Raw genomic sequence first — 19,783 nt, 5'->3', positions numbered from 1 at the left:
TGGATACAGCTGCAGAGAGATGGTTGTTAGGAAAAATAATTTATGTTGTGATTTTTTCCACCATATAGATATCCAACATTTAGTTATTTAGGGATCAACAGAGGTGAAAGATGACATGATAAAGATCTCAGCTGAAGCACAGAGCTAGTACTTGTGTTACACTTGTGTTGAAATGAAGGAACAACATGAATAGTCTGAACCTTCACAAAATCTCCATGACACTCAGGAAAAGGGAGAGGCAATGTCACATGTGTAGCCAGTTCACTTTGTTCTTTTCAAACAGTATTTAGTATGTCCAGCCTTTAATGTGATCAAAGGGCAATTGCTATTAATATAGTGTTCTTTCTAACTTTCAAAATTTAGCTCATGTCAGATTCTTATAATTGCCTTATTGATTTAAACAGATGCTGTCTGTCCAGATGTGTGAGGTCATGTGGGAGCTGGAGGCAGAGAAAATGGAGTGTTTGTCTAAGCTGGAAAACATCACATCAGGTATATATGTTGCATATAAGTAACTGTATGACAATTGTATGCATGTAAAAGCAATACTTCTACTGTGATTTCTTTATACAGGTAAGTCCGAGTGATTCTGTAATGCTTGGTCTGGGCTTTCAATACGATCGCTTCCATTCATAAAAAAGTCTAAGTGAATACAGAATCACTGTAAACATAAAAAAGCATAGAAGTGAATAGTAAGAGGTTGGCCTTAAAGTATTAGTTCACCCAAAAATGAAAATCCTATCATCATTTACTCACCCTCATGCCATCCCAGATGTGAATGACTTTCTTTTTTTCTGCTGAACGCAAATGAAGATTTTTAGAAAAATATCTCAGTTCTGTAGGTCCATAAAATGCAAGTGAATGGTGGTCAGAACTTTGAAGTTCCAAAAAAGAATATAAAGGCAGCATAAAAGTAATCCATTAGACCCCAGTTGTTTAATCCATGTCTTCTGAAGAAATATGATTGGTGTGGTTGAGAAACAGATCAATATTTAAGTACTTTATTTTACTATAAATCTCCACTTTCACTTTCACTTTCAAATTATTTTGTTTTTGGCTATTCGCTTTCTTTGTGTATTTCGCCACCTACTGGGCAGAGAGGAGAATTTATAGTAAAAAAGGATTTAAATATTGAACTACTTCTCACACACACTTATTATATCGCTTCTGAAGACAGATTTAACCACTTGAGTCATGTGGATTACTTATATGCTGCCTTTTTGTGCTTTTTGGAGCTTAAAAATTTTGGTACCCATTCACTTGTATTGTATGGACCTACAGAGTCAAAACGTTCATCTAAAACCTTCATTTGTGGTCAGCAGAAGAAAGAAAGTCATAAACATCTGGAATGGCATGAGGGTGAGTAAATGATGAGAGAATTTTCATTTTTGGGTGAACTATCCCTTTAATGCAAGAACAACATTTTATAAGTGTTGGAAGATTTGATGATAAATCTGAGGTATAAAGAACTATGCTGTTTTATTTATTTTTAAATTTTTTTATTTACAAATTTTTCCCAATTTGGAATGCCCAATTCCCTCTACTTACTAAGTCCTCATGGTGGTGCGTACTCACCTCAGTCCGGGTGGCGGAGGACAAGTCTCAGTTGCCTCCGCTTCTGAGACCATCAATCCATGCATCTTATCACGTGGCTTGTTGTGCATGACACCTCAGAGACTCTACTCTCCGCGATCCACGCACAACTTACCATGTGCCCTATTGAGAGCGAGAACCCCTAATTGCGACCACAAGGAGGTTTCCCCACGTGACTCTACCCTCCCTAGCAACCGGGCCAATTTGGTTGCTTAGGAGACCTGGCTGGAGTCACTCAGCATGCCCTGGATTTGAACTCGCGACTCCAGGGGTGGTAGTCAGCGTCAATACTCGCTGAGCTACCCAGGTCCCAAAGAACTATGATGTTTAACAATATATGCAAAATTTGATGATCAGCGTTAACATTTTTTTCTTATTTCTTTACTCAGACTGCAGTAGTCAGCTCAAATGCCTCTTATTATTCTTGTGGATACTGTGGATTGGACAGATTTGTTGAATTGTTGATTTGTGTTTGATGGTGTGAGTTATCAGGTCCTATTCCTCAGGGAATAGGATGCAAAGGCATGCTTGTTAATTAGGGAGAGTTGTATGCCATTTGTACACAGGAAATGTCACTCTGGGCAGTGCTTGGAAGAACATGTTATTTTCACATTTCATCATCATTTTTTTTTTTTTTTTTACAGTCATTATCTGTATGATTTTGTCAGGGGTTGTTTCAGTGCTATGGCCTCGTGAACTTCAACAAGTTAGTTTTTTTCACATTATCTTCTCACATAATTAGATCTGCTTATGCAAAAGATGATAACTGGAGATGGTCTGAATGCACAATCTCCAGTTATGCACTACTGTTGTCACATATATTATACTGTTGACATTATCCTTTAATTATTTTGTAGAGCCTCCTCCAACTAATGAAAATATTAAGTAATCTGGTAGAAATATAGATTAAATTCAATTGCTTTTATTAGTAGGCCTATTGTTTCACTTTAATATTAAAGTCTTGTTCTGCTTCGATAAAAAAAAAGAAAAAAAAATCCATTAAAGGGAGATCACCATAGATCTCAATTTCCTCCTGACTGTTCACTACTGACAAAGCAGACAAAAACTAGAGCTGAGTGGACAGAGCCATGATACATCTTTAATTGCAAATTTGAAGAACGTATACAATGTGTGCACCTTAATTACTTATCATAGACAGGGATTTGCATGCACGCATGTATGCGCGTGTGTGTGTGTATGTGTGAAAACAGCTGGAATGAGTGAATTATTAGTAACTGAGTTTGTTTACATTACTAAGAGCTGCAATGCCTGACCATTGGGCATGCACCTCATCAAACTGAAGCACAGTCAATTCCCTTGCTCTTTTGAAACGAATCTTATATTGATTTTGTTCTTAATGAACAAAGCAAGTACAAAGCCTGGCTGTGTAAAGCTGAAGTCTAATTACCTATGGTAAAGTGAGTGAAGTTTCTGCATTGTCATCTGTGTGTCCTGTGATTTAAATTCCCACTAGATACCTCCCTTGAGTAATATATGTTAGACCAATATGCAAATTGATTTCTCAGACAGAGATGAACTGTGATAAAGCAGTATCCCTTGTGGTTCTGTGTTTGATTGGATTTTCTTTGTCATGATCACGCTTGTACCACATACTCAGGGTTGGGGAGTAACGGAATACATGTAACGGGATTACGTATTTCAAATACAAAATATAAGTAACTGTATTCCACTACAGTTACAATTTAAATCATTAGAATACAGTTACATTCAAAAAGTATTTTAATTACTGAAGAGATTACTTTGCATTTTATTGTCATTTGTTTCATTTAATATTTAGTCCTTTCAGATGGAAAACATTTATACATATAAATAATGCGATCCAAAGTGCATTTGAACAGAGGCGAAACACTTTCTTATGATGTGTTACATTCACACGAGCAGACAGAGAAGTAAGTTTGAAGTAAGTTTGGAGCAGAAGAAATAGAAATAAACCTTGTGTAAATTGTCAGCTTTACGCTAAGCTAAAATGCTATTTCTAGCCATTTTACATGCACACGTTACCAGGTACAATCATATTTTTTTATCAAGAAAATTCACGTTAGATAATTTCTTTTTTTCTAGTAAGTCCTTTGATATTAGGGCAAAAATCGTATTCTTGATAATAATTTTTGTATTGTTTTCCTGTAAAAATATCTAAAAATCCTTAAGATAATATCAGTTTGATTTATCTTGTTTTAGAAACAACACTGCATAAGATATTTAGGTTTTTCAGAGAATGTATTTTTAACATGTATTTTGTCTTACTGTACTGGCAGAGTTTTTATAGTCAAAACAAGTGATAAAAATCTACCAGTGCTGAAGAAGTAATCCAAAGTATTTAGAATACGTTACTGGTTACTGACCTTGAGTAATCTAACAGAATACATTACAAATTACATTTTACAGCATGTATTCTGTAATCTGTAGTGGAATACATTTCAAAAGTAACCCTCCCAACCCTGCACATACTTTAGAAAACAATGACATTAGGAAATGGAAAAAGGTCATTGTTTCCTAATGTCATTGTTTTCCAAAGTATCAAGTAAAGGAAAGCGTTTTCTAAAGTTTTTGGTGGCAGAAAAATCAGTTCTAGTGTGGATGAGAGGTGAAAACGTAACAAAATCAATGCATTTTCAAATGAAAACATTAGTGTGGACGTTGCCTTAAGGGGGTCGCACACCGGACACGTCTTAAGGACGACATGACATGTTCTAAAATTCGAAACAATGGTTTTCTATGAATGTACACACACTGCTGCTCGTAGTCTGTCAGTGGCACCCAACTACGACTCTGGAGGCTGCTCAAATCTCTGCCGCACCACGGACCGCAACTCGCATAGATTTCCATTAAATTCGACCCAAATCATTACCAGCTACAGGTATGTCTTTTTGTGGTTTGACAGCTTGAATGAAGCCCATTCAATGCCACAGATATAGAAATTGCATAATTAACATAGCCTTTCTAAATGTACAGTTTGCGCAGTTACACCAGTTTCATACACTAACCTGCAACTCATCACTTTGTTAATTTTTGAAGAAGGGAAAAACCTTAGTAACTTTTGTATGTACTGTCTGACATCTGAACCTCATCGACATGCCCTGTGTTTGATACCTATGCCGTGTCCTACCCGCAACACGGCGCGACGCTTCTCGTTCGGTGTGCAGCCGCCTTAAGTTTACCCACTTAAAATTCCAAAACGTGGGTAGCTCAGCGAGAATTGATGCTGACTACAACCCCTGGAGTCACGAGTTCGAATCCAGGGCGTGCTGAGTGACTCCAGCCAGGTCTCCTATGCAACCAAATTGGCCCGGTTGCAAGGGAGGGTAGAGTCACATGGGGTAACCTCCTCGTGGTTGCAATTAGTGGTTCTCGCTCTCAATGGGGCGCGTGGTAAGTTGCGCATGGATTGTGGAGAGTAGTATGAGTTTCCACATGCTGGGAGTCTACGCGGTGTCATGCACAGCGAGCCATGTGATAAGATGCGTGGATTGACGGTCTCAGAAGCGGAGGCAACTGAGACTTGTCCTCCGCCACCCGGATTGAGGTGAGTAACCACACCACCACGAGGACCTACTAAGTAGTGGGAATTGGGCATTCCAAATTGGATTATTCAAAACTCTGAGGGGAATTTATGGAAGTTTGCTCTTATGAGACCTTTACAGAAGCAAAACAATTAGACAGTAATAGTCTTTAGGCCAATAAAAGAGACAATGTATAAAATGCTTTATCTCATTACCAATTAAGACATTATTAGGTGGCAATATCTGCCAATCTTCTAACCAGCTTTTCTTTTCTTCCTAGGTTGCACAGGTGAATGGGACCTAGCATGCTGGCCATCAGCCAGGATTGGAGAGTTGGTCACCATCCCCTGTCCAAATTACTTCAGCCATGTCAGTGATCAGAGAGGTATGACAATATTGTTTCCAATACATGTGAAAATGCAATACATCTGCAACAAACCTTACAGTCTGGCTTCGTGTTTTTTCCTCATAAGCTAGAATGGAATTACAATGTTGTATAAAGTATCCATTTGTTATACTTGAGTAAAAGTAAAGATACCTTCATGGAAATTGACTCAAGTAAAAGTTAAAGTAGCTCATGGGAAAACGACTTAAGTAAAAGTATTAAGTAACTGATATTAAATTTACTTAAGTATCAAAAGTACAAGTAAACAGTTCATTAAACCCATGGCAACTTATTTGATTGGTGGTGCTCATCTTTTACTCACCCTCATGCCATCCCAGATGTGTATGACTTTCTTTCATCTGCAGAATACATACAAAGATTTTTAGAAGAATATTTCAGCTCTATAGGTCAATTCAATTCAAGTGAATGGTGGCCAGACATTTCAAGCTACAGAAAGCACATTAAGGGAGCATAAAGTTATCCATACTAAAATCCATGTCCTCTGAAGCGATTCAGTTGGTTTTGGGTGAGAACAAACCAAATTGTAACTCATTTTCACTGTATATCTTGCCATTGCAATCTCTAGGCACAATCATGATTTCAAGCTTGATTTCATTTTCTAGTGCTTTATGCATGCGCAGAGCCCTAGATAGCGCTATAGGAAGTGTAATCAAGCTTGAAATTCTGATCAACCAAGGAGACTGCTAATGTCAATTTTTATAGTTGAAAAAGGAGTTATATTTTGGTCTATTCTCACCCCAAACCAATTGGAACCATTCAGAAGATATTGATGAAGCAACTGGAGTCTTATGAATTACTCTTATGCTGAATTTATTGCTTTTTGGAGCTTCAAAGGTCTGGCCACCATTCACTTATATTGAATTGACCTACATAACAGCGATATTCTTCTGAAAATATTTTTTGTTTGTGTTCTGAAGAAAAATCATACACATCTTGGATCGAATGAGGATGAGAAAATTATGAGAGAATTTTCCATTTTAAATGAACTATACTTTTAATGGCAATTAGGGTTTATGGGATGAGTGTAAATGAACACCACAGTCCATAAAAACTGGAACATGAAGGAGGGAGTTAGTGACCTGAACAGAGACTTGTGGGGGTGGGCTCTTTTCATTTGGGCCAATAAGCAACCACCCAGCAACCACCCAGAACACCCTGGCAACTGCATAGCAATGTGCTGAAACACAGTTAAAACAACTTAACAACAGCATAGAAACAACCTGGCAACCACATACTGTAGCAATGCACCAAAACAGCAGAGATCACCTTGACAACTGCATAGCATGCCCTAGCAACCATCCAGAAAACTCTAGTTACCACATACTGTAGCATAAATATGCTACAAAGCAAATATAACACTTTAGCAACCACCAGAAAACTAGTTTTGCTTAGGCAAAGACCATTCACATCTTCATAAAATATCAAAATAAATATTGTTGGACATTTTCATGAGCAATTGTAAATATTCATACACTTCGTACCTTGTTTGAATGTAAAATGTAAACGCATGTGATTGACTTTTATATGAACAGGTCTCCTGCAAAGGCAGGAAACTGATCGCACATAACTTCATTATTTAACAGCTTTCATAATGTTTAAGCCTAAACTTATCAAATTAATTAGTCAAAATAAATAAATAAAATAAAATAAAATTCACATGAGCAGTTTCTTGTCTTCCCCAGTGGAGACAGAATACGTAATCTGGCGTGCACTTCGCATGTGATTTTGATTCGGATTCGTGATTCGCAAAACGAAAAAAATGACCGCTTTTTGAATCTTTTTGTTTAGTTCAAAGGAATCAAATTTAAAAGATTCAACTCAAATTATTCTTTCAACAAATCACACATCACTATCGCTGATCTGCATGCATTTTTGCACGTACAGCTGTTATTTTTTTGTGGTGTTAAGTTGCAAAAGTAACGAAAGGGTCTGGAGAAATTTATCGGAGTAAAAGTGTCAATTTTCTCTTTAAAATGTAGTGAAGTGAAAGTAAAAGTCCAAAGAAATATTTATACTCAAATAAAGTACAAATGATAAAAAACTGTACTTACAGTTGAAGTCAGAATTTTACATACACTTAGGTTGAAGTAATTAAAACTCATTTTTTAATCACTCCACAGATTTAATATTAGTAAACTATAGTTTTGGCAAGTCGTTTAGGACAAGTCGTAATTTTTCCAACAATTGTTTACAGACAGATTGTTTCACTTTTAATTGACTATATCACAATTCCAGTGGGTCAGAAGTTCACATACACTAAGTTAACTGTGCCATTAAGCAGATTGGAAAATTCTAGAAAATAATGTCAAGTCTTTAGACAATTAGCCAATTAGCTTCTGATAGGAGGTGTACTGAATTGGAGGTGTACCTGTGGATGTATTTTAAGACTTACCTTCAAACTCAGTTCCTCTTTGCTTGACATCATGGGAAATCAAAAGAAATCAGCCAAGACCTTAGAAAAATAATTGTGGACTCCCACAAGTCTGGTTCATCCTTGGGAGCAATTTCCAAATGCCTGAAGGTACTACGTTCATCTGTACAAACAATAGTATGCAAGTATAAACACCATTGGACCATACAGCCATCATACCGCTCAGGAAGGAGACGCATTCTGTCTCCTTGAGATGAACGTAGTTTGGTGCGAAAAGTGAAAATCAATCCCAGAACAACAGCAAAGGACATTGTGAAGATGCTGGAGAAAAGAGGTAGACAAGTATCTATATCCACAGTAAAACGAGTCCTATATTGACATAACCTAAAAGGCTGCTCGGGAAGGAAGAAGCCATTGCTCCAAAACCACCATAAAAAAAGCCAGACTACAGTTTGCAAGTGGGAACAAAGATCTTACTTTTTTTAGAAATGTCCTCTGGTCTAATGAAACAAAAATGTAATTGTTTGGCCATAATAACCAACCTTATGTTTGGAGGTTAAAGGGTGAGTCTTGCAAGCAAAAGAACACCATCCCAACCGTGAAGCATGGGGGTGGCAGCATCATGTTGTGGGGGTGCTTTGCTGCAGGAGGGACTGGTGCACTTCACAAAATAGATGGCATCATGAGGGAGGAAAATTATGTGGATATATTGAAGCAAAATCTCAAGACATCAGCCAGAAAGTTAAAGCTCGGTTGCAAATGGGTCTTCCAAATGGACAATGACCCCAAGCATACCTCCAAAGTTGTGGCAAAATGGCTTAAGGACAACAAAGTCAAGGTATTGAAGTGGCCATCACAAAAGCCCTGACCTCAATCTGATAGAAAATTTGTAGGCAGAACTGAAAAAGCATGTGCGAGCAAGGAGGCCTACAAACCCGACTCATTTACACCAGTTCTGTCTGGAGGAATGGGCCAAAATTCCATCAAATTTTTGTGAAAAGCTTGTGTAAAGCTACCCAAAATGTTTGACCCAAGTTAAACAATTTAAAGGCAATTCTACCAAATACTAACAAAGTGTATGTAAACTTCTGACCCACTGGGAATATGATGAAAGAAATAAAAGCTGAAATAAATTATTCTCTCTACTATTATTCTGACATTTCACATTCTTAAAATAAAGTAGTGATCCTAACTGACCAAACTTCGTTTGTACTTCGTTACTATACACCTCTGGAATTATCCCAGTGACAAGTATTCTGACAACTTCTGTGGAGACTTGTTCTTAGAAAAAACAAACATGTACATGCACAGACCACCTGTATTTTCATGTAGACGTGTAATGTTATTTCAGTAATGGGAGACATGACTTAATTAGTGTCATAACCAATGTACTTAAAAGAGTCACTACAGTAGCATTGTGTACAAATTAGGTCAAAGCCTTTTTCTGACTTGTCTTTGATAAATTGGCAAAGAGACAAATTGTCTTTGCTATTGGAACGCGGTTCTTTGATTTTGCACAGACAAAGACTATAATCGTAAAGCTTTCTCTAGAGAGACCCTGGTGGGCAAATTACTTGCTGGGAATTGATATCTGGGTGGTGCAATTAATTTAAATGAAGAAAGCACTGGATAACATTTAATTATGTTTAGTAAGCCTTCTGTGGTTATTTAATGCTATTCAGGATTAGTTATGTATTTAGTAATTGCATATGATAACAAGATTTTTGTTATAGATACCAACTAGCAGACATGAAATTGTCCATTTCCGTTCAGTAATTTACATTTGTTTTTTGTTTTTTTATCCATGCAAGGGGTTAAACAATATTTTGTGAGGTGAAAACAAATTAGTGATTGTTTTCTCTTTCTAGTTGCAAACTGTTCATATAATTAAAAGGCAATATGACACATTCTAAACCCGTTACTGATTTATATTGTTGATTCAGTCATATATAGAATGTTCCTGTATAAGGGAATGTCAATTAGACTTCTACAATGCATTCCTTGCCTTTCGTATTTGGCTAACTGGCTAGTAAATGTAATGTTTTGTGCACAGTGCTGGGCAGATTACATGTGAATTGTAATTAGTTACTGATTCCACTCTTTATTTCTAACAAAAAGAGTCTCACAAAAAGAGCTTGTTATGACATTTTTAAAAAGTGCATTAAACATTATTACATTAATGAAATAAACATTAAATCTAACAAAGTTTATAATTCAAAACACTGAGACATCAAGTTCATTTTAAGTGCATAAAACAATAGCAGCATTGTGAACATTAATGACCATAAAATCAACATAGAATTATCATAAAATGAATGAAAATTAATGACCATAAAATCAACAGCAACGACATTGCCTAGGTCAAAGCTTTCATCTAAAAACACTGAAACACTTTTAACCCTTACTTGATAGTCCAAGAGATGCAAGAGATTATCTTTTCAACAGCAAGAATATTCTAAAAGAGAAGAGTATTTTAAAACAGCAGAGTTTCACCGAGTCACAAAAGGAACAATTGTGTCAAGTTTTAAGTCAAGTTTCATGCAGTGGAATTTTTATATTGCTGCACATTTTGTAGTTTGACTATTGTGTACCCAGCAGGCAGGACCCTTAGAGATGGCATCCACTAGATCCTTTGAAGCAATTAATTTCAGTGTGTGAACTGCACACCATTGGTGAGGTAGTAAGAAATAATATATATATTTTAAAACATATCTAGTTGATTTTAAGTGCATAAAACAACAGAAAATTTAAATGAACAAACAGTAATGAACCTGAAATCCACAGCAATGACATTGCTATGTCAAAGCTAAAAAAGCTCAAAACTCTTATTATAACACTTATTTTTAGCCCTTACAAGTAATATCATTCCTTTGCTGAGGTGCATATTTTACTGTTGTAATGTAAAAGGAGCACATGCTCAAAATGTTCATCTGTGAGACTAATGCGCTTCGGGGTAAGAATATGATGATATTGATATGAAAATGATCAATTATAACAATTTACTGCTGTTGCCTTGTTAATATGTAATCATGTAATCTATAAAAAAAGTAACTGTAGTCCAATTATGAGTATTTTAAAATGTAATTAAATCCAATTTCAAGTACTTGATTTTTGTAATCTGATTATATAACACAGATTACATGTAAGCTGTTACTACCCAGCACTGTTTGTGCATAGTATTACTAGTTTGCAGTGGTGTGAATTTAGCTGTTGACGTCTCTGTTCTACTTGAGTGTTTGGTGCACCTGTCAGTCTTGCAGTCTTTTGATGGAACCATGACTGGCAGCTTTTTTCATAAACATTTACAACATGTCAGTAATAAATTATATGAAACTTGATTGTGTAGCCATCTGGGGAATTTAAAAACTGGCTTTTTGTCATAAAGTTAATGGATCACAGCCTTAATTTCTTCTACTCTGCAATAATTTTCACAGGAAATACGCTTGACTGTTCTTTTCTTTTTTTCCCCCCTCAAGTACACAGAGGAGTAAAAGAGTGTGCTGTAATTTTGACCTTTGAAATCATTACAGTTGCAATGTAATGAAAGAAATGTCATTTGGAGCTGAGGCAGTTAAATTTGCCTTAAAGGAAAATTCTGGGTTCAATACAAGTTAAGCTTAATTGACAGCATTTGTGGCATAATGTTGATAACCACAAAAATGTATTTTGACTCATCTCTCCTTTTCTTTAAAAAAAAAAAGAAAAAGAAAAAATTAAGGTTACAGTTACAGTGAGGCTCTTACAATAGAAGTGAATGGGACCAGTTTTTGGAGGGTTTAAAGGCAGAAATGTGAAGCTTATAATTTCATAAAAGCACTTACATTAATTCTTCTGTTAAAACTTATGTATTATTTGAGCTGTAAAGTTGTTTAAATTGTAATTTGTATGGTCATTACATTGTCATAGTAAAATTGGATATAACTTTACACAGAAAAGTTTAGTAAGTGATTTTATCACAATAAAATCATGTTAACACGCATATTGTTCATGTCTTGTGGCTATACTTTTGAAACAGAGTATTTTAATGTTTTTGGATTGGCCCCATCACTTCCATTGTAAGTGCCTCACTGTAACCCAGATTTGTCCTTTTTTTAAAGATTAGGAGGGACAAGTCAAAGTTCATTTTTGTGGAAATCAACATTATGCCACAAATGATTGAACCCAGAATATTCCTTTAAGAGCGACAATGAATGTATTTCTTAAGGCTGTGTTGCACAATAATAATAAAGTTGCAAGGGGAAATGATAGTGCAACTATATGTTACTCAATATGGATTTTCAGAGTGATTCTAATTTAAAAGTAGCTGCAACATCCATGTAATTCTCATGAATGGGTACATTTTTATTTGATGACACATTATTGTGGAAAGTACAGCACTTAGGTTAGAACCCTTGTAAAGACTTGTTGTATGTAGAAAATGTAGCCGTGGCACCTTGTCTTTGATCTATAAAGAGTGCCTACATTTTTTATATTTTCATCGGACGACCATATGGAATATACACATTTTGTATTGTAATCTATTTCTTTTCAAGTTCATTTATGTGCAGATACTCTTTTTTCATTACATTCCCTGACAGAATTTCAGCTTTGATTTATGAACCTGATTTTCACCCTATGAACTATGTTTAGATACATCTAATGTCTTCCAGGTCATTTCTCCATCTTGATGAAAAGGGTATGCCTTTCCTGTAAAACTCTGAGCTCTTGAGAGAGTGCTCTTTGGAGGAAATCCAAAACATGCATTGAGGGATTTAGATGGTACAGGGTGAAATACAGTGGATTTATCTCCCTAATGTGGTTGTGGAGTTCATGCATCAGATAGCCTTTGGTGAGTAGTGATACAGGCCAGATTGGAGTTTGGAGGTAGGCTGATTGACTATCATGTGCACTTCTGAAGCTCCAATGGGAACAAACAGAACTAACTGGGAATGTTGAGTTGCATTTTAGGGGAAAAAGTGACATACATTATATTATTAACATGGTGATGAAACACTTTATGAACCAGAGTGAAGAACAAAGGATATTCATCCATATCCTTGGACATGAAAATCCTCATTAATTTAGAGACTCTCTGGTCCAATCAAAGGAAAATGACAGTTAATGGTTTTGACCTAATAGTGTTGATGCTCTATACACAGTATGTAATCAAGCTTGAAGATCCTAAATCCCATTCCAGCTGTTCCTATATTGTCCACCAGGTGTAAAATTCCTTCCCTGAGGCTTAATCTCTACAGTTTTAGTATAAGATTACAAATACAAAAGAATCTACTGGGGCTAGCGTTCTGCTAAAATCAAGAGGCAATTCATTTTAAAGGAGCATGGAAAAGGAAAACAAGCGTTACGAAACTTGACGGCACACAGATCCAGGGACATGTCATAAATTTATGGTGGGTGGAGCTTCTAGTGTCCTAACACATTTGAACTTTTCACCCAGGAGCTTTAGAGCAAACATAGTCATTTATCATCTCAACTGTCCAGAGTAATTTATTTGGTGATAATTCAGACGGAGTAATATAAAGAACACTTACATGCAATGTAAAATAAATCAATCAATCAATAAATCTACTGAAATGGAAAAATCTTAAATTGTAAACTTTAGTTTTAAAAGTAAAATCAAAACAGTGCCAAAGTTCCAACCTTTTGGAACCTTTTTTTCAGCTCTTTTTTGACCACTTTGTATATAATGCCACATCCACAGTAATCCGTTTTTGTTTGAAAACAACATTTTTAGTTTCCTAATTACATAATTTCCAAAATGGTGCATCCGAAATCACACACTTCTGCACTATTCTATGCCATTTTTTTGTGTAACTAGTGGGAGTAGTATGTTAATATTGAAATTGCGGATTGTGGAATGTTTGGAACTTCATGCACTCGTCACTTGTCAGTCATTTTGCGTATTCTCATAATGTTGTAGTTGCAGGGAATTATTGAGGCTTACTGACATTTTTAAGCCATTTTTTCATAACAGTTATCAGTTGAGGGTGCTATTTTGCTGCTGTTGTTTTAAACAACCATTTCTGCTCATGTAGGTCTTAATAAAGCTCATCATTTGTTATCTTTGGAGTGCAGGGTTGTGGAAAGAGGGGGTGTGGCTAATTCAACGGTCAGTCTCGTGGAAGTAGAAGGGCTGAAATAACTTACAGCACCTTTAAGCAAGAATTAGAAATTATTGTGACAAGTGAAATGGAAGGAAACAAAGATGCTTTTATAACATACTGAAAATATGTTTTACAATGTGCTACATTCAAAAAGATTGTCACTAATAATCTCAAGATCAAACCTCATATAAAAGTAAATGGTTTGTTAGAACCTGAAGTCTTCTCCTACATTGCTTTGCATGCTTAGTGTTTTGTGTGAGTTTTTTTTTGCAGCTGTTGTCATAATACGACAAGCATCTTGAATTTGAAATACACAAAAGACACGCCCACACACCCACCTTCACTGCAGAAATCTGCTGTAATAACACCTTGTTCAAAAGGCTTAATCAGAGGCCCACTGTGATTCATGTTTATACAAGCCATGCCACTATCAACACTTGTCCACCGACCAAACCTTTAGCACAACCAGAAGCCCCAACCTCTCCCTTTAGTCCCTTCTCACAGGGGCAAGCTTATACCTGAAGCCTAATTTGAGGCCCTGCATGTACCTCTGCAGCATGCTTAGAGAGAGAGAAGACCTCTTCATAGGCATGCTCTGAAACAACATAACAGCAGGTTGAATAGCCCCCATGTTCAGTGCACATCTTCATACATTGCACTGAAAATCCCCATTCCCTTATTTTTCGGGATGATGAAAGCATTCTTCTAACAATCCCTCATTCAAAACAAATCCCAACTCTAGCAGCGGTAGCTTATCTGCCTCAGTCTAGTTCCCCTGCTTGAGATTACACAGACAATGTCTTGTGCATTAGTAATGCACATATATTTTGATGAGGAGATTGTTGTCAGCTTTCCTTCACACAATAACAGTGGAAATATTGCTGGATATGGTAAACTTATATGATTCAAAATTCGAGTCACTGAAGGATTTTGCAGTTTGTGGATGCTGTTATGAGTTGAGTGTGAGCAGTTTGTCTTCTTTTGTCTTCATCGTTTTTTCACTATAATCTGTGTATTTGGATAAAAAAACCTCAGATTTGATGTTTTGCAGGAGCTGCATTCTGAATGTCCTCAATTCTCACTTTATCTAAATGGAAGTTTTCACCCTCTACAGATAAGGCAAAACATCATCAGTTACACATACTGCTGGTATGCACGGTGAACATGAGGTTTTTCCAAATGATTCCATGTGAGGGAAATCATCATGGCCACAACTGGCAAGCAGCCAACTGCGAATCGAACGTTCCAAAATTCTGTCTACGTTTTGCAGTGAGCTTTTTCTCTTGCTACCCACAGAGCAATTTTAACAGGATGTGGAGCTGGTTTTTAACTTGAGAAATAAGGAAAGCTTCTCTGCTCATGTTAACATGTGTTTAATGCTAGTGGTGAACGGGTGGCTTGAAGCATGGGTTCAGTACTAAACTAGCATTTACTAAGAACAGCTTTTTGTCTGTGTAAATACAGTATATTAATACCTTCTATTCAAATTCTCCTTTAAAGCCTTTCAAGGAATTTTGAATGCTATGCATGATAAAAGTACTTGTGAGAAACAAATTCAGCCTGATTTTGGTGACATTTGGTGACATTTTTGCAAAATGTTATGCGGTGTTTCATTACATGTACCGCTGCATTTCCGAAGTGAAATGTGCACTGTGTGGCACTGAAAGCAGGTTAAAAATGTTCACACAAACAGATGCCAATAGTATCCAGCTGTAAGTTTTAAATCAACAAAACCTACGACCAACCCTAAACCTTAAACCTAACCGATAGTGTCCTAAAAAATAAATGTGAGATGAAAAACAAATGAGGTTTTTAAGGTTAAAGGTGCACTCAGTAATTTTTTGAATATGTACACTGACACCTAGTGGTGTGGATGCAGCATAATTTAAAATCAGTAGTTTTCAGTTGTTGATGCCATTGTAGAAATTCACAATTCACAGTCAGCCAGGATTAATTTAATTCCTGAATGAAAGTGTCTAATAACAGGATGGTTACTGAGATTAAGCGAGTAGTATTCGGCTGGTCATGTGATTCTAAAATGGCAGCCACTATGCGTGGACTCTCTCCATGTAGAATAAAACAGCTTTTATAAGGTTACTGATATGACGGAGTCTTTATATCATTTGAGTACTTGTGATTTTATACATACCTTTCAAAATTACAAATAATTTCTTTAGAAGAAAAACTTTTTAAATGAGGAAAAAAGAGTGCACCTTTAATACTCTAAGTTTTAAATCAACAAAACCAACCTATCTACCTAAACCTTAAACATGTCCGGAGATATCTCACTCTGTGACAGCTCTAGACTCTGTAAACAGCAAACAAAAATGTGTCCGCGAGCCACGGACAATGACACCTTCTGCCTGTCAATCACTTTGCACATTGTCATGGTACTGAAGTTGCAGTGAATTATTGAAGCATAATGCAATTTTTGTGCCATGCTGCTCATAATAGTTGTCAGTTGAGAGTGCTATTTTGCTGCAGTTGTTTTTAACAACCAATTCTGCTCGTGTCGGTCTCAATAAAGCTCATATGGTATCTTTGCAGTGCGGGTTTTTGGGAAAAGGGGGCGTGACTAATCCAATGCCTCACCTTAAGGACATTCTAGAATGGCTAAAATTATGTACAGCACCTTTAAACAATCAAATCATTTTGTGGTACTTCTATGACACTTGTCAACACATGTCAACTTTCATGCTCCCCAGGATTGGTACCCTGTCCTTTGCCTTACAAGCGCAACGATCTATCATTTGAGCTACTGCACAATTTGACTGTATCTGAACAAGCTTGTAAATGTAGTTGGCTATGTGATACAAATGTTAAAATGTCAGTAATGTGTTATTTTAAAAGTGTTTAGATGTCATAACATTGTTTAGCATTGTGTGAGGAACAGGATGAAAAGTAAGTTTATGAACTGTTAATCTGCCATTTTACTCGTGATTAGTGTGTAAATCAATAAAAGTCATTGTTGTTGTTGCACTTCTAGTGTCCATTTCACCAAGATACTGCCACATAAAAATAATTTTGTAAAAATGTAGGTAAGTAATGTGATTTTATGAGACCAGTTTGCAAAAATAATAACTGATGTGAAAATACACTGGACAGGAAACAAGCATGACAAAACAAAGAGCCTTTTGTCCATTTATTTTCCTACAAAACTTTTCAAATATTGTTATTCTGGTCCCCTGTCCATGTGGAAATTTGGATGTGTGAAGTGCTACTTCATTGACACATTTGTTTTTAGTTGCTGGCTGATATTTTGTGACATTTCATTACCAACATTCTGTTATAATTTGTATATAGTAGGTTTACATGAAACCCTATATACAGTACTGTTGTGTATTTTGGTCTACAAGTGTAGCCTGATGTGTTCTTCAGAGGTTTATGCCTACCTTCTTTGATGCCAGAACATTCCCTAAGGATGCCAAGTTTCCTATAAATTAGAGTATATATCATTTTCAGGGGTAAAGATGCTTGTTTTTATTCATGAATCATCTCTTTAATTGTTAGGAGCAGGCAAAGCGTCCACAAAAAAATGTATTACAGAAGAATACAACTAGTGACAAACAAACCATAAAAAAATAAATAAATAAATAAATAAAAAAAGGGAGTAAAACATATGTATGACATTTTCATGCTCAGTGAAGTTAAAGGCAAACTTACTATCCTTTCCTCTTAATACAACAAATACTTTGGGAGGTTCTGTTTTTCAAAATTCCATTCCTTTCTATTCATCTTCTGTTGTGTCAGAGAGGTCATAATTTGAATTCCATGATGTGTCCAGTCAGTAAAATGATTTTGCAGTAGGTATTCAGGCAGTGATAAGACATTCAGGACAGAGCTACAGCTGTTAGTTTTCCTCTTCCACTTGGCATGATTACCTGATGACGAGCTACACTACTTTCTGTTTCACAAAAACAGACCTGGTGCGAAAATCAGCACAATTCAATCTAAAGTCCTCCAGGCCTGAGAGGATTCTCGAGCCAATGAACATTTAGCACAATCTAATCAGGTGCTGAAATCTGCTTCTCCAAATTGCAAGGAAGACTGTTCCAAAAATCTCTTCCAAAGTTAGATTTTGCTCAAAATAAATCAAATCGTGAAATTTTGTGTTGCAACATAGGAAAAAAGGTGTTCCAAGTTTGTCATTTTATGCAAGTAATTTCCTGTTGATTAATTCATCGGAGTCTTGGGTTTTGTGAGTTATCCATGAAGTGCTCATTTCCTTTGCTTATTTTGCAGTAATCGGTGGCCTCATCTTTGGCTGTGTGCACTAAGTGTGTCTGAGTAGCAGTGATTACTGGAGTAACGAAGCCGTGATTGTAACCTCTGGTTTGACACTCTACATTTCTCTCTCAGTTTTTGACATATTCTCTGCCTTTTTGCCCTGTGCAGGAAATATATCGAAGAGCTGTACTGCCAATGGCTGGACTGAAATAAACCCAGTTGTCGTTGCGTTTAATTGTGGCTATGACCCCAATATCACAGAGGATGGAAATGTGGTGCGTATGATGCTGTGCAGCATTTAAGCATTCATTTTTCAGTTTTTTTTTTTGTTGATAAAGTTCATAGGTAGTTCACAAGTTTTGAGCAAGTTAGTAGTCAAATATTCAATTACAGAATCAGAATATGAAATTACTGTGTTTTAAAATAATAATGTGTTAGATTGCTTTAAAGGGAATTGCTTGCTGCTAAATGGCAGCTAACTAAACAAACATTTAAGGCAATCATTAGCTGGCATGTAGTTCTTATTCCAGTGCTGTTTAATCATCATCAGTGTGTTTCTGAGTTTATTCAGCAATTGTTCACTGTGTTTTTTTCTCTTAGGGTGAATTTCTGGGCTCTGTGAGAATTGGATACACCATTGGTCATACTTTGTCTCTTATATCCCTCATCATTGCCATCATCATACTGTGCTTTTTCAGGTAAATCCTCCAAACACATCACTTGACACGTGTTACGGGATCATAAACGCTCTTTATGGCATTTCCTGGATTCAAGAAACTCCCAAAAATCTCCCATTTGTTGTTTTGCTGTTCTCAGTGGATGCCCACATTTTATGTCCAGCTGTGAATCAGTGTTCTGCTAAATCATACTGCTGTCAGACCAGATGACCTTGCTCAAAATGCCCTGTTTTATATCACATTTAATACAATGAGAAAGGCCACAGATTCAGGCATTTGATGGGGTTATACACAGTTCTCATTATTGCTCAACCTCCCAAACACTCAGAGGGCTTAGAGGTTTGTAAACTCTAACTTGTAGTTTCTCAATGATAAATAAGATCCACAAAACATTCCCCTCTTGTGATCTTAGATGAAGAGTTAAAGCAAGATCTCAAGAGTATTTAAAGCTTCCTCTTTTGGTTTTTGAAGTCCTGCTGAAAAAAAAAAAACAAAAAAAAAAACAAAAAAAAAACTATAGAAATTCTAATAGTTACAAGTTTGTTTGTTTTTTGGGGTCATGTTCCATTAGGATTTAATAGTATGTATTTGTTTCCATTATAGATACGTAATGGTCTCTAATGGTATCCACTAGACATAACATGCCACCAACAGAAGCCAACATATTACCAGAACAGACCATTATAGTTTCCATTAAAACCAGTACAATTAGCATTATAACCATTAAAACCATTAAACCATTAAAACCAGGAACATAGTTCTTGGGTGTCTGTGTACAGTATGTAAGCGGTGAACGTAAGGTTCATGAATATATGACTTGCCTACTCTTCATTGAAGGGTGGACAATGAGCCCAATGTGTTTGAATAGAATGAGTGGCTCTCCCCTT

The 19,783-nt window shown here is 36.2% G+C and overlaps 1 protein-coding gene across 1 annotated transcript in view; it reads left to right on the top strand.

Annotated features, from left to right (window-relative positions):
- Window positions 1–19,783, top strand: part of LOC127441931 (vasoactive intestinal polypeptide receptor-like) — a 42,192-nt gene that overhangs the window by 8,310 nt on the left and 14,099 nt on the right. Inside the window, exons 3-6 of the mRNA XM_051699513.1 lie at window positions 405–492; window positions 5,395–5,499; window positions 18,388–18,494; window positions 18,820–18,917. Coding sequence (XP_051555473.1) covers window positions 405–492; window positions 5,395–5,499; window positions 18,388–18,494; window positions 18,820–18,917 — 398 coding nt within the window. The remainder of the gene's footprint in view (window positions 1–404; window positions 493–5,394; window positions 5,500–18,387; window positions 18,495–18,819; window positions 18,918–19,783) is intronic.

The sequence above is a fragment of the Myxocyprinus asiaticus genome, chromosome 6, assembly GCF_019703515.2.
Source record: "Myxocyprinus asiaticus isolate MX2 ecotype Aquarium Trade chromosome 6, UBuf_Myxa_2, whole genome shotgun sequence".
Classification (NCBI taxonomy): domain Eukaryota; kingdom Metazoa; phylum Chordata; class Actinopteri; order Cypriniformes; family Catostomidae; genus Myxocyprinus; species Myxocyprinus asiaticus.
The sequence above is the reverse complement of the archived record's forward strand: the minus strand, read 5'-3'. Positions and strand labels throughout refer to the sequence as shown.